The 13,363-nt window shown below is 42.5% G+C and overlaps 1 protein-coding gene across 1 annotated transcript in view; it reads right to left on the bottom strand.

Moving 5' to 3' along the window:
* LOC308136512 (A disintegrin and metalloproteinase with thrombospondin motifs 20) overlaps positions 1-13,363 on the bottom strand; it is a 75,015-nt gene that overhangs the window by 38,557 nt on the left and 23,095 nt on the right. The window contains exons 10-15 of the mRNA XM_080504852.1: positions 11,642-11,783; positions 11,042-11,146; positions 2,143-2,288; positions 1,766-1,947; positions 842-978; positions 487-604 (exon numbers count right to left, since the gene is read on the bottom strand). Coding sequence (XP_080360978.1) covers positions 487-604; positions 842-978; positions 1,766-1,947; positions 2,143-2,288; positions 11,042-11,146; positions 11,642-11,783 — 830 coding nt within the window. The remainder of the gene's footprint in view (positions 1-486; positions 605-841; positions 979-1,765; positions 1,948-2,142; positions 2,289-11,041; positions 11,147-11,641; positions 11,784-13,363) is intronic.

Genomic DNA, 13,363 nt, shown 5'->3' on the forward strand with positions numbered 1-13,363 from the left:
GGATTGAGATGCTTAAGTGCATCTCCAAATGAATGCGGGGTAAACATGACAGAGACACACCCAGGGCTTTTTATGCTAATGCTTCTGCTGTTTTGCTGCCCAGACTTTTAAAAAAAGGAAAGAAATTGGATGCAATCAGCAGTTGGCCCGTGTTGAAGCGCTGCATTAGGCAGGACAATTCAAAGGAATGATGTCAGGTTTGCGTACACCATCAAAAGCCCTAACACAGTGTGATCACTTTGTTTTTTTTCTAAAAGCTTAAGAAAAAGATTGGTCCTCTGAAGCAAATCAAGCTTAATACGTTTAAACATAAACAGACATGAACTCAGTAGAGCCTATAGTGCGTCACTGTTGTAGCCACGTGGGAAGTCTGTATTGACTTCTCGATGTTTATTGGTTATCACATTCATCAAGACTTACCTGGAGAAGCTCTATTTGCACCACATCATTTCAAAACTGTCGCTTCATGTCAAGATATTAACTCACCATATTGAGCATCATTGAAGGTCCCCGACAGAGTTTTACACGAGGAGTTGTCCCCACCACACACTCCACACTTGTCATTCCTGGCCTTTGAGTTGAGTACATGGTCGCAGCCAGCTTGCTGAAGTACACAAATGAAAGAAGCTTTTTAAAAAAAAAAATTATCATGAACAACACAGTTAAATATCATTTTGTATTTTGAATCACCAAATATGTTAACTATATTTCAAGGGAACGATGCAGACTTCTGACAGGACAATGTTTTTTTTGTTGGGTTTTTTTTTCACAATTTGCAATAAAAATCCAGGTTTTCAATATGGGTTTGTTCATTGAAAAATAATTAGACACGAAGATATACCCTGCAGAGGCCTTGAACGCAGATGTCATAAGTGTCCGGCCCACATGGCGTGCCGTCGATGACGCGGTCTTTCAGCTGGTAGTACGCCATAGTGCCAGCTACTCGGCAGAAGAGCTTACACCGATCCTTCATGAGTACTGGATGGACAAAGAAGACAAGTGATTAAATGTATGGCGAAATAACCTTTTGAGCTTAAAAAAGAGGAAACTCATCAACAACAAAAAGGACAAAATTTGACGGCAAATTTGTGAGAGCTGATCAAATGTAAAGGTTAATCTTAATCTTTGGCAAATTGTTCGAGTCATTGCTTGGAGAAAATATTTTTTAGCTGACGGGGAACTACTCCCAAGGCTTGGCTTGCATTCTTGTATAACATCACTGAAGAGAATGACTCATTCTCAGTGACGCTGCCAGGTGGCACCCTTGTGGACAACAATTGATATACGGCTGCAAGTAGGAAAACTGCCAGGGGGTTCATATAGAAGCTCTGCATGCGGCATTATGATGCTGTTGATTACGTTCAACTAAAAAGTTACTCTAATCATAGGTACAGCTAATAAGAAGTTCCCGAACAAGTATTTGCTATTTCCACCGTCTATGTTGAAAAACTGTGCTTTACATTTTAATGCAGTACAGAAGTCACGATTTTTTTTTTTCATGTTTTTTTCATGTCTCGATCTTCATATCCTTCCTACACACAATGTGGCTTCACCGCAAGATCGCATTGACAAAATTCCACAAGTAATTATAGGTGCAGAGAAAAACTGAAATCAGAACACAGACATGGCGCATTTAAGTTAAATGCAGCAAATACATTATAGGCCCAAAGCTACATTGTGTAGGTAAATGTAAATAGGATCTATCTTTGATGTTGCAGCTGAGGTTGCCACAGCACATTCAAATTACATGCTTGTGCATACTCACTGCCACTGTACTTGGGGACCCAGCGCACGGTGGGAGGTAGACCGTTGATGTTGAAGTGCTTGCCGTCGAAATGGGAGCATTGCTCTTCCCGGAAATCTTTCCGCCCTCGTGGGCATGGCTCAGTGTTGCAGGAGCGGAACTTCATCCTGCGGCCCACACAAAACTTACCGCCATTTCTGGGCCTGGAGTGGGAGGAGATCACACATTACATACGCACTTAGAATTTAAGGATCGATAGTGTTGCTTACAATAAAGTTGAGACACCAAGTAGCTAACAAAGTAAACATGAACACACTTCCACCACACTTAATACTTTCTTCAGTTGTGGCTTGTCATTTTGTATATACACATCCATAACGTGTTTTTGGTTTCCTTACTCAGGCTTGTTGCAGTCTCTGGAGGTGCTTCTTGTTCCTCCACCACAGGATCTGGAGCAAACGCTGTAGGGCCCCCAGGGACCCCACTCCCCATGGACTGGTTGAAGGTCCAATTCCTTGTTGATGCACATTCCATGTCTGCAATACTGCATGGAAATACACACACACACACACACACGCACACACAGACATCAGGTTAACAACAAGTGCTGAGGGTTTTCTTCTGCTGCCCCACCATCGATCTACAGCTTAAAGACTTCATGGATTCAGGGATTAATTGGTAATGGTCATTATGATTTCGCTGTAGCCATATGTGAGTTTCTCTGGGTTATACTGTGATTTGCCCAATGTCTGTGATTTATCTTCAATTTAGTAGGTCTAGAAGATAGGTCAATAACTATTTATCCATGTGTTTGGTTTATCTGTTCTAGACTTTTGGTGCAACACAAAGGTGTACACAGAAAAAGACCAGCATCTAATTTATGTGTGAGAGGTCCTTATCAGGTAGCAAACATTTTTAGCTTGTTTTTAAAATACTTATGGGCTGCACTCTTACTTGATTGTGTTTGAATCAGGGAACACTTGTGTTTCATCATTTACTTCATTAAAAGCATCTTACCACTAAAGAAACAAAACAAACATTTACCTGATCACAGACAAAGGAAAATCGAAACTTTATTTTTTTCTTGAAATTACTTTTCGGTTTGATTGTAAATGCATGTTTAAAATAACATTGAGCATTTTACAGCTGTTTCAATGCAATGTTGTGAACCCAGTAAGTGACTTTTGCCAAGAAGTAATAACAATGCTTTCATAAGCAAATCACGACAAAGCACATTTCCCTCTGTGAGTAACTGAATCCCCCTCTCAATGACTAGGATATCGGAGGGCCCTGTTCAGTGAAAGAATGCAGGACAAGACGGCGTCTGTCTGGGTAGGTAGCCCGCCGTCCGGGCACACAGGCACAGGGAGCAGTGGCACCACGATAAGGAAACTCTAGAGTTGTGATAACAAGAGGAACAAAGTTCATAACTGGCTCTACATCAGGAACTCCCTCCTCCTGTCGAGTTGTGTTTTTACCCGGGTAAATAAGGATGTTCTCAGTGGGTTACTAAAGTGTGCTAATTTGTATACATTGGATTTGTAAAGTTGATGTGTAAACTGTCTCATTTTACAAACAGGCACTTGATCCTAAACTTGAGATAAAAGTAAAACGTGGTCTGAAGACTGTGGAGAACTATGAGACGCTTCAGTGGATTTTCATAATAAACCATTAAAAAACCAGAGGATACTAATAAAAGCCATCTTCCGGACAAGGGTTTATCTGGCCTGCCTCCCCTAATGCAAACCAAAACTTGCTGTGAATGAACACCTGCACAAGTGCAAAGTTGCACAAACAACTCCATGTAAACACCCCTTGGCAACACTATTCCATCCTGACCCAGTTTGCACAAGTGTTTTACTTGCTTGTGGCTCTTGTGATGGGGAGTAAAGTCTGTGCACAATGACAAGCAGGTGTTAGCAGCTGCAGGGCACAAACTAAATAAGCCAAACATTTCAATAATCCAGACCTGGCTGGAGTCATTGCTTGGCACATCCCTTCTATCTGAATGCACTGAAAATGCAAACTGACGGGACTGATAATTTTGTTTGGGCCCAAATAATGGATTCAGGGAAGAATTCTAAGAAAAGGCACTGGAAGAATGTGGTAAAACGTCCACATGAGTCAAAATGGCTTCCACACTGTGAAAAGGCAAACAGGTGCAGGGCTTTCCTGGGTTAGGAATCTCTTCAGACAAAAAAAAAAGAGAGAGAGAGACAGAAGAAAACACATTAAAGAAGTCCAAAAGCTTTTCATTGTCGCAGCAAAATAGTTTCCCTCCCCTTACAGCTCCCAGCTCCCCTTCCCCCACTTCAACTTAAAGACTGTCAAGTCGGACCTGAGCATCCCTTCTATACTTCCTCTCACAGCCACCCATCCCCCTCATCCCCTGATGGGAAATTGCAAGGGCCATGCGGAGACCACCACAGTGCAACCAGGCAGCAAGACCCAAGGAGCTGTCAAACACAAGGCGGACTGTCTGTCACAGAGGACCAAAGACTGTGTAAGCCTCTGAGGCATTCCACTCTCCCCGCTGGCACCCTGTGTTTACTACCGTTTTGTTTGCCTTGAAAAGGTGATGTGGGTGAAGAAAAAGGGTGGCTGGAGAGTGGAAGGGAAAAAAAAAAACATCTGTGTGTGAGTGTGTGTGTGAGTGTGTGTGTGTGTGTGTGTGTGTGTGTGTGTGTGTGTGTGTGTGTGTGTGTGTGTGTGTGTGTGTGTGTGTGTGTGTGTGTGTGTGTGTGTGTGTGTGTACTGTATATTTCCATATAATTCTCAAAAGAGGGAAAACGTGAATTATATAATGGATAGATAAGGACTGGGGACAAAATAAGTTTATGTGAGTCTTTAGTGATGCAGATTAGGTTATTACTCAGGTAAGGCTTATACAAGTAGAAGTTATGGTAAAGGTTAGAGTATAGTGAGTACAGTGAGTTAGAGTATCGAAATCAATGTGTGTGCTACACAGATGTGAATATGCGCTGAGCATATGAGTGTCTGTGTGCGCACAATGCACATGTGTGACTGTATGTTGAGTGTGAGTACTGCTCGGAGTCCAAAAGCATCTGGGGGCCGCGCTCAATTCCAATTAGCCTCTTTCTGAGGTACGCAAACACACTTGGAAAAACACTGAGGTGAAAGGCAGACTTGCCAAAGCTTAAACAAGCATTAAGGACACTGACCAAAAAAAAAAACCCTTTCCAAGAAAGACTGTTAAATGTTTCTCTCGGATGGGAACATGGTGAGACATTTGAAGGTCTTGTGAGAAACCTGTCCAGCTGTGACGAGCATGTGTTCCAAATTAGGAATTTTTAAAGACACATGCCGTCTCACCGACTTATTAGAAGATGTGCAAATGTAAACATATGCACAGTGCATGTCAAACTTGCACATGTTATATGTAGATGCACAAATACTGCACGCCCCATAGCGTGCCATGGCTCTCAAATCCCACAACATTTAACCAAGTGACCGTTTACAGCCACTCGAGAGGAGTCACCAGCGAGCTCACGCTGACAGTGGGAATAGTAAGAGCAACAGCATCTGCTCTGAGCTCCTGAGCTGGCTGGTTTGGAAGTTAGCGCCCTGTAATTGCCAGGAAACTGTTGCAGAGAGCACCTCATTTCTGAACCCAAGCCATACATCACCGAAGGAATGAGAAGGCAGAGCATTGATTCCAAAAGCACTCCGCTCTTTCATTTTGACACGGTCATTTCCAAAAGGCATCACCTTTCATGTTGCAGTGTCTCTCTCTCATGCCTCTGGGTTAGGAGTTCACTTTGGCCGTGGCCCGTTGGGAGGGTTCAGTATTTGTCACTGGCAATGTAAGGGACCCTCTTGTGTGTTAGTTAAGTCAATTTCTCGTACTTGTTTGTTACTTCCTGTTTTATTTCGATCCGCCTGTCGCGTCCCCGTCTCCGCACACTTGTTCACCCTGTGTACCCTCACTCTGTCAGCCTGATTTCAGTTGATGCGTTTCACCTCTGTCTTCCCCTCCCTGGTGTATTTAATCCTCTCTCCTCTTTGTGTCTGTGCTCGATCATCTCTATTCCCCCGAGTCGAGACATCCAGGGTTTCGCTTGTGTTTCCCTTGTGTCTGAACTTTGTGCTTTGGCTCGTGTTTCTGACCTTCCCCTGAATCGGCCTTCTTGGATACCTCCGATTCAGACCCGTTAATAAACATCGCTATAACTCTGATCCTGTTTTGGAGTCTGCTTTTGAGTACACCATGATCCATGACAGATAAAACATCAATTTCAATTACTTTTACATGAGATGTATGTTGAAGTGTGAGAACTAAATGTGAGAAGTAATGAAGAGTAGATGAAGATACGGCGGGAGTATGATCTCCACGTAACATATTGAAAGACAACTTGTAGTGAGTCAAATGACAGTTGTTATTACACAGCGGCTTTATACAAACTAATTTTTCAGCCGAAACACATTCTCACATTTTTGCAATCTTCCTTACCTTGCGTGTAAAAAGAAAAAAAAAAAGGGTAAAAACATGAGAGCAAAAAAAAATTGACAATGGGCGAAACACAAGAAAAAACATGATGCAACCTTGACCCCAACTAACCCCCTTTTTTTTCTTTTTACTGTTTCCTGTCTACTTTTCCACCTTTCTGTGCCCCCCTCCTCCGTCTCCATCTTTCCAAGAAATGTAAGGGTTGTCATTAGTGTCAATGAGCAGTTAGGCCCCATCAGCTGTTCTCGTCACGTGTTCTTAAGAGACACTTTCATGTTAGTCTTTGTCACTTGTCTGTCTCTCTCGCTACTGAAACACATACTTGCACGTGTCAACATTTCACTTCAGTTACATTTTTAACCAGACCTGATCAAATATGAGGATTTGTAAATAAATGGTTTTGTGTTTCTCGATGCTGAAAGCCCTTTTGTATCTTCATGCAAACATGTTGGTGGCTAATGGTACATTGAGCAATCGTTAATAGTGCTATGTTTACTAATTCTTCTACCGCTGATTTTATCCAAACCAGCTATTTGGAACCTGATTAAGGATAATATAGTGGCCATCAGAGATCATGAGGAGAAGTCCGAGGCTTTACGTGCTCTAAGGCTGTCCAAAATAGATATGCATATGTCACAAGAAAAAAAGAAGAAAAAAAAACACATTTCATAATCTAATGCAGATGTGGAAGATTACACATTGCTTTTACTTTTAATTTGCCTGATTTGTATATTTGTGACAGTGCATGTGTCAGAACACAATCAGTTTCACCAAATTCTAAGAGATTGGAACACGGTCTACAGTCTTTCTCAGTGGCAATCTGGGACTTTCAGAGGGATAAAGGCTGGGAACCACGACTCAAGTCTGCCACATTTATTGATCTTTCATCTGACTGACGATTGAGCATGGTTGAATAACTATTCGGTTTAGGGTTCAGGTGGAAGAAACATACCGCTTAATATTTGCAAAAAGTGCCAAAAGACAACTGCTTGTGAACACATCCATCCATCTATCCATCCATCCATTTAGAGTCATCAAAAGCATATCTTTGGAAGATTAGAGGAAGTCGAAGTTCTTGAGGTGTCATTTTGTACTTTCCAGTGACTATGTCATCTTTCACACAGAGCAAGACACATCAAAGCCACCACACTGTACTGTAATCAAGCAAACATATTTCTGCTTCTACAACGTGAGCAATGAAAGCTCCTCTCACTGGCTCCCGGACACAGTAATTCCATCAGCAAACTATGTGAACGCTAAAACAACAATCCTCTTGTTAGCCCAAATCCGCAGATATGTCTGCGATGATGGCGAATCAAAGTGGCAACATCCTGCAAATATCCAGAGATTAGCTGAGAGTGACACTGATACCAGACTCACAATCCGAAGCTCCTTTGCACGCACGCACGCGTGCACGCGCACGCACACATACAGAAAAAAACACCAAAAAACACACATACAAACACGGACTCAGTCCCGGCATCGTACAACAAGTCTGTCAGGCTGCCAGTGGAGCTCCAGCCAACACTCACCGCCTTCGCCAACAGACTCTATTCTGCGCTGGCTTCATTTTTCAAGACCTCACTATCTTGGTATAATTGGCTGAAACCAGAGCAGGTTGTCATTCTTTTCCGGGAATGTTCTGGAAATAAAAAACAACTTCCGATCTATTCATTCACTCTAACTGCACAATTATGCTCACATTATTGCCACTATCAGAAAGACTATTCAAATTTTACCATCGTTCAAAGAAAAGCTAAGCAAAGAGTCATTGGACTGAAGAATATGAACGTATCTAAAGCAAACTTAACTGATCACACAACATCTTTTCCCTCTGCTACTGAACAATAACAGAGTGAGAAGTAGCACAGAAATCTTCAAAGGGGCAAAAGATTCCGGACCAAGAGGTCAAAGGTATTGAACACTCTGACTTTCCTGTAATCTACAAACATAAATGCACACGCCTACATGTTTGGACTTCTACGTAGTTGATTTCGCAATACTCTGTGCTTCCACTCGCAATCAAAACACACACACAAGGCACGGTCCTTTGCTGAGGGGACTGAAAAGGGGCGGGATGAAGGAGAAAGAGCTGAAGAAGAGGAGATGGAGGGGAGGGAGAGTGGTGGCAGTATTTATAGACAACAAGTGATGGGATGCCCTCGTTAGTGCATGGCCCACTGAGCCAGATGACAGACGCGCCGCCAAGAGGTCATGTGACCGCATTACTCACTCTGGTGCCCTGTGAAAGCAATAGACGGTGCAGTGAGGGTGGGAGGAAGAGAGGCGAGCAGAAGTGGAGAGGTGGAGAGAGTTAGAGAAGAAAGGAATAGAGAGCAAGAGAGAGAGAGAAAGAAAGAAAGAAAGAAAACTACTGATGAACCCTGCGGTGCTCATTGCCCTATTTTAACTGACCAGTATACAAACAAACTTTTTTTTCCCTTCTCATTTCGAGGACGTGCCTCTCCCCCACTATTTGGGCACTGACCTCAATTGCCCAATGGGATCATAACTTTTGTTTCATAACCCAAAGAAACAAACATAAAAAGTAACACTGCTGTGATAACACGAGCCCAAGAGGTTACCACCATTCAGAAAACAAACTATTTACAAGATCTAAAGTTATTTCTATGAATGACTTGACTTGATTTAAGAAACAGATCTCTGAAGAAACGTGGATGCGAAGAGAATACCTGCTGGTATTTTCCCCCCATAGGGGCCAAACTTGTAATCCTACAGATCTAACACCTTAGAGCCAGGAGTTTGACCCAAAACCCTGCAAGGCCTCAGACATGAACCTCATGATGTCTTTGTAGGAGTGAAAACAAGGAAGCGGGTCAGAAAATGAACTGAATATGTGTGATAGATGCATTAAAGTAAGAATGTTAAGGAATGTATGACTGAAAAGCATGTATAGATACAAGAAAAAGACATCAGATGCAAGAGTGACACAAAGAAATCGTACGGAATCCTCGGCGTATGCGGCTTATCGGACTTCTGGGGCATAAAGATGAGCAGGAATATACTCAGAGACGTGCAAGCACGCCACACTGAGAGACCACATAAAAGAGCACTTGTGTGGGCAGGTGAGTGTTGGTGCAGGGTCCCTCTCTCTTTCAACTCGCACTACTTCAAACAGCACCCTGCATGAAGATGAAGCTGGGGCCTCAGCACCACAAACAAAGGTGCTGCCACCAATGACGCACGCATGGAGGAATAAACCGAAAAAAAAAACCTTGACTGATACTTTCTGCCTGATTTGCATTGAAGTGGTTGGAAAAAATGATCTCCGGTGATCTTATAATACTGTATTTTGCTATTTGAAGTTAAACTAATTAATTATAGTATATTTACAGATCAATGTATATCGTCTCAGTTTGGGATAAGACTGAGTTCAGCCAGCTTCGTCAGTGGGGTTAAGAGGTTGTATCTTACTGAAGCAAGCATTTTGGTGAGATTAGGATCCGTGTGTTTCTTTAACAGAGAGGCTGAGAGCAGTGCAAGGACGACAATCCCAGGACCGTTACTGTTTAGTCTGGTTGTTGTAGTTGGATTAAGATGTTAGCTATCCCCTGTTAACCTTTCCTCTCTTGATCAGGCGGACTCAGGACCTAACATGGTGAGAGGGGGTAGATGGTGCCACATGAAAGGATACAAGGAATACAAGACTTACATGGCCCACAGTGCAAGACTCCTGGAGGGCAGAAGGTTAAAGAGACAAGAGGACCCTCCTTCCCTTGGTTCCTCTCTTTCCTGCTCTCATGCATGTTCCGAATGCTAAACACCGGCCCACCATATCCACATCCCCCTGTACCTCCTCCTCACACTCCTCTGCCGCTCTTTCCTCCCTCCTCCTGCTCTGCAGAATCACTGATGTGAGATCTTTTGTGAGAGCGCTGGCTGGCCTCAGCCTGGGCTCTGTTACGGCCTGACCACTGACCCACTCATTCGCCTTTTAAAGAGGTTTTAGGGTCATGGGTTCACAACAAGGTGACTCAACTGTGAACGGCGGTCGGCATCCTCTTTCAAAGGGTCCATGTCTTCACCTTTCCCTCTCAGGACTCTGTCTCTCTCTTTTTCTTTTCCTCTTTCTCTCCCTCCGTCTATTTTCCTCTCCTCTTTGTCGCCGTTCCGTCCATGTATCCTCAGTGACTGACCCACCGCCTCGGCTCTAATTAGCATAGCATCCCAGAGCGAGGAGAACATGAAGGCTAATGGGGGTTGGGGCCCCATAACAACAGCAAGGGTAAAGCTTCAAGTTTCTAACTAGGGCCATCACCTGACCACATTTACATGGGTTTCTGCAACCAAAACACAGGGAGCAAAGTAATGCATGATAAATTATTCTTTTTTTCTTTCTTTCTTTCTTTTTTTTTCACAGTAGAGGAAGTGAACTGGAAGGAAAAGGCTTCAGGATTGAAAGAAGCACTATGTGAGGGGTTTAGCTTGGCAATAAGGCCGACTTCAAAGCTTCAACAAACAACGCCAATCAGAAAGTTGTTTTTGTGCAATATAGATGTGTAACAAAAAGTCATTAATAAAAAACAACACAACTATTTTCAGACTCAAACATTCACAACTGGATTGTACAGGCACTGCAAAAGCTATAAACCTGTTCCAGCAGTTTTGGTTTGTTTTAATTGTTATTGTCACATGGGGATATGTTTAGCGACTCGAGCATTCAGTCGGTGAAAAAGGAATGACAGGTGAAACTCTGAGGGGAGACCAAGGACAGGCTGGATGTTACAGTGGTTCAGGTACAAAGATGCCTTTTCCCATTCAAATATAATAGCCTTAAGCAAAACGAATAAGCAGGTTGACCGACTTACCATTCCAAGTCCACATTCAGTACCATCTGCGAGTGGCATGTGCTGCGTTCGACAGCCCTTATGATCCCCCTCTGCACTGGTACACCACAGCCGCTTGCATTGTTTCTGTGGGTTGAAAAGAAATTCATGAGAATGAATAATTCCATGCTGATTGTAAAATTTACCTTTTCATATTGTGAAAACCTTCTACAATATTCCAAAACACTCACTATCCACCTGTGACTAGAAAAAAAAAAATATCCAGGGACGTTACTGGAGCTATTTCCTCTTATACCACCTTCTTTCAGGGAGAGATTATTGACCAATATGTTACCTGACTTCTATTTTCTATATGTGTCAGTTTAATTTGCACTTTCTTTTGCGCCTTAGTCCTTTTGATAGAGAAGTAGAATATATTTATCGCTTAGCATCAGCATTTAATGATGGCAATTTACCTCCAGTAAAATATACAATACGGAGATAAATGACTGTCTTTCATGTTTGAGTAGTAACAGCTCTTTTCAAATGTCTCTGTTTTTATTTGAAAGTCTGATCTACTTGCACCTTAACTCTTTACTTTTTCAGCACGGTTTTTCATTCTTTGATAGTAAGCCAACTCACCATGTAGGGGCAAATTTGAGAGCCGGGACCGAACATCAATTCACACTGTCTGTTGGCATTGTAGATCTGACCGGGGAGGAGGGTGGGAAGCTCATATGTCCTTCCAACCGGTTCATCAAGGAGGCACTCACCATAGCCAGTGCTTCAAGAAAAGAACACATCGGATACAATCAATTAAAAAAAACAAAAAACACAGAAGGTGTGAAGCAGCAGAAAATATATCATGCAAACTGTTATGGTTTTAAAACATGAATGAATACAACCCAGAGTTATCTGAACATCCTGGTCATAAAAGAGAAATAAACATCCCTATGTCATTATTTGCGGTCATCCTCAGATGTGTTTTCCCCTGTGGGTGGCCTGTAAAGTAACCCAAAAAAAAAAAAAAAATTCCACCTCACCCTAAAAGCCTGTTAGTAAATGCTGTCACTATGAACTTGGAGTTGGGCGCCAATGACTGAATAAAGCGACATTTTGATACAGCCTAAAAAGGGATCTACATGGACCGCATTTTTATCTCAAGTGCATTTTTTCTCTGCTAAAAGATAAACAGAAGTTTTTTGAATCATAAAGCCCTTGATGAAGTTACATAAGGCACACAATTGGAGTATGATGACAGATTGTTCTGTATATGAGCCATGCCCTGAGCAGCGATACAGTCACAGAGGCAACAAAAGCACAGCTGGACCACATCTACACTGTACACACACCAGCAGCCTGCATATAAAATCCTCTGCCTGTACAACTGCAAAAAGACACAAGTCAAACATGTTCACTGAGCGTGCTGAGCCACAAAGGATCTCTTCTTTTTTATGTTTGCTTTGGGAAAAGGAAACTTTCAGATGAGACGTGTATAGATGTGTAATTACACAACATGTCTGCACCGCTCCGACAAATTTCCTCCTGGACCGAGCTGCTGAAACACCTGCTCAACAAAGCACCAGCTGATGTGACAGGCCAATAATTACGCGGGATTATCCTCAGTTGCCATCACTGTGTTTCTTTACCCTTTTATTTCCTGCCGTAATGGAAGAAACTGTGGAGAACGCAGCCTGGTGGCGGGGTTATGATTGCGCAAGAAGAATACAGCAGCAGGGGAAGACACAGTGAATGAAAACTATGGTGGAGCCTGTCAATGACTCATACAGACAGTCCTATATTATAGTGTCTTTCAGCAGTTGGTCATCTGTCTAATCTGTGTCCTGGAATCTAATGGAATGATTATTAAGGGCGAGACAGACAGACAGAGAGAAGGGGTCAGTTTTTAAATTAAACTTCTTGCTTTAAAAAAAAAAAAAAAAAAAGATGAAAAAAAAGGACTTTCGAGACAGTGAGGCGATTTCTTTCTGGCACTCCAAGAGACTCCGCACCTGGCAGCTATTGGGAGATTTGTGAGTTTATTTACAAGGCGACTTAAAGGTTGGCTGTTGCATGATTGTTACATGAGACAAAATAATAATAGTTTCCCCATGTATGAGCACGACGCTTGACTTTGCAAGGTGTCTACTCATGTGACAGACCAATGCTTTTTCTGGGCTGAATGACATGGAGCATCACTGCACAGTTTGATCAAACAGTGTCATGTAAACTGCAGCACTCCTGACATGTTAGCGTTTCAGACAGCATGCACCAATTATTGTACATTGAGATGTAGAGCAATGGAATGACAGAGGCTTTGCTGAATTTGGAGGACCATGCAATTCTTAAAGATCCATCTTGATT

This window comes from Blennius ocellaris, assembly GCF_963422515.1.
Source record: "Blennius ocellaris genome assembly, chromosome: 11".
Lineage (NCBI taxonomy): Eukaryota > Metazoa > Chordata > Actinopteri > Blenniiformes > Blenniidae > Blennius > Blennius ocellaris.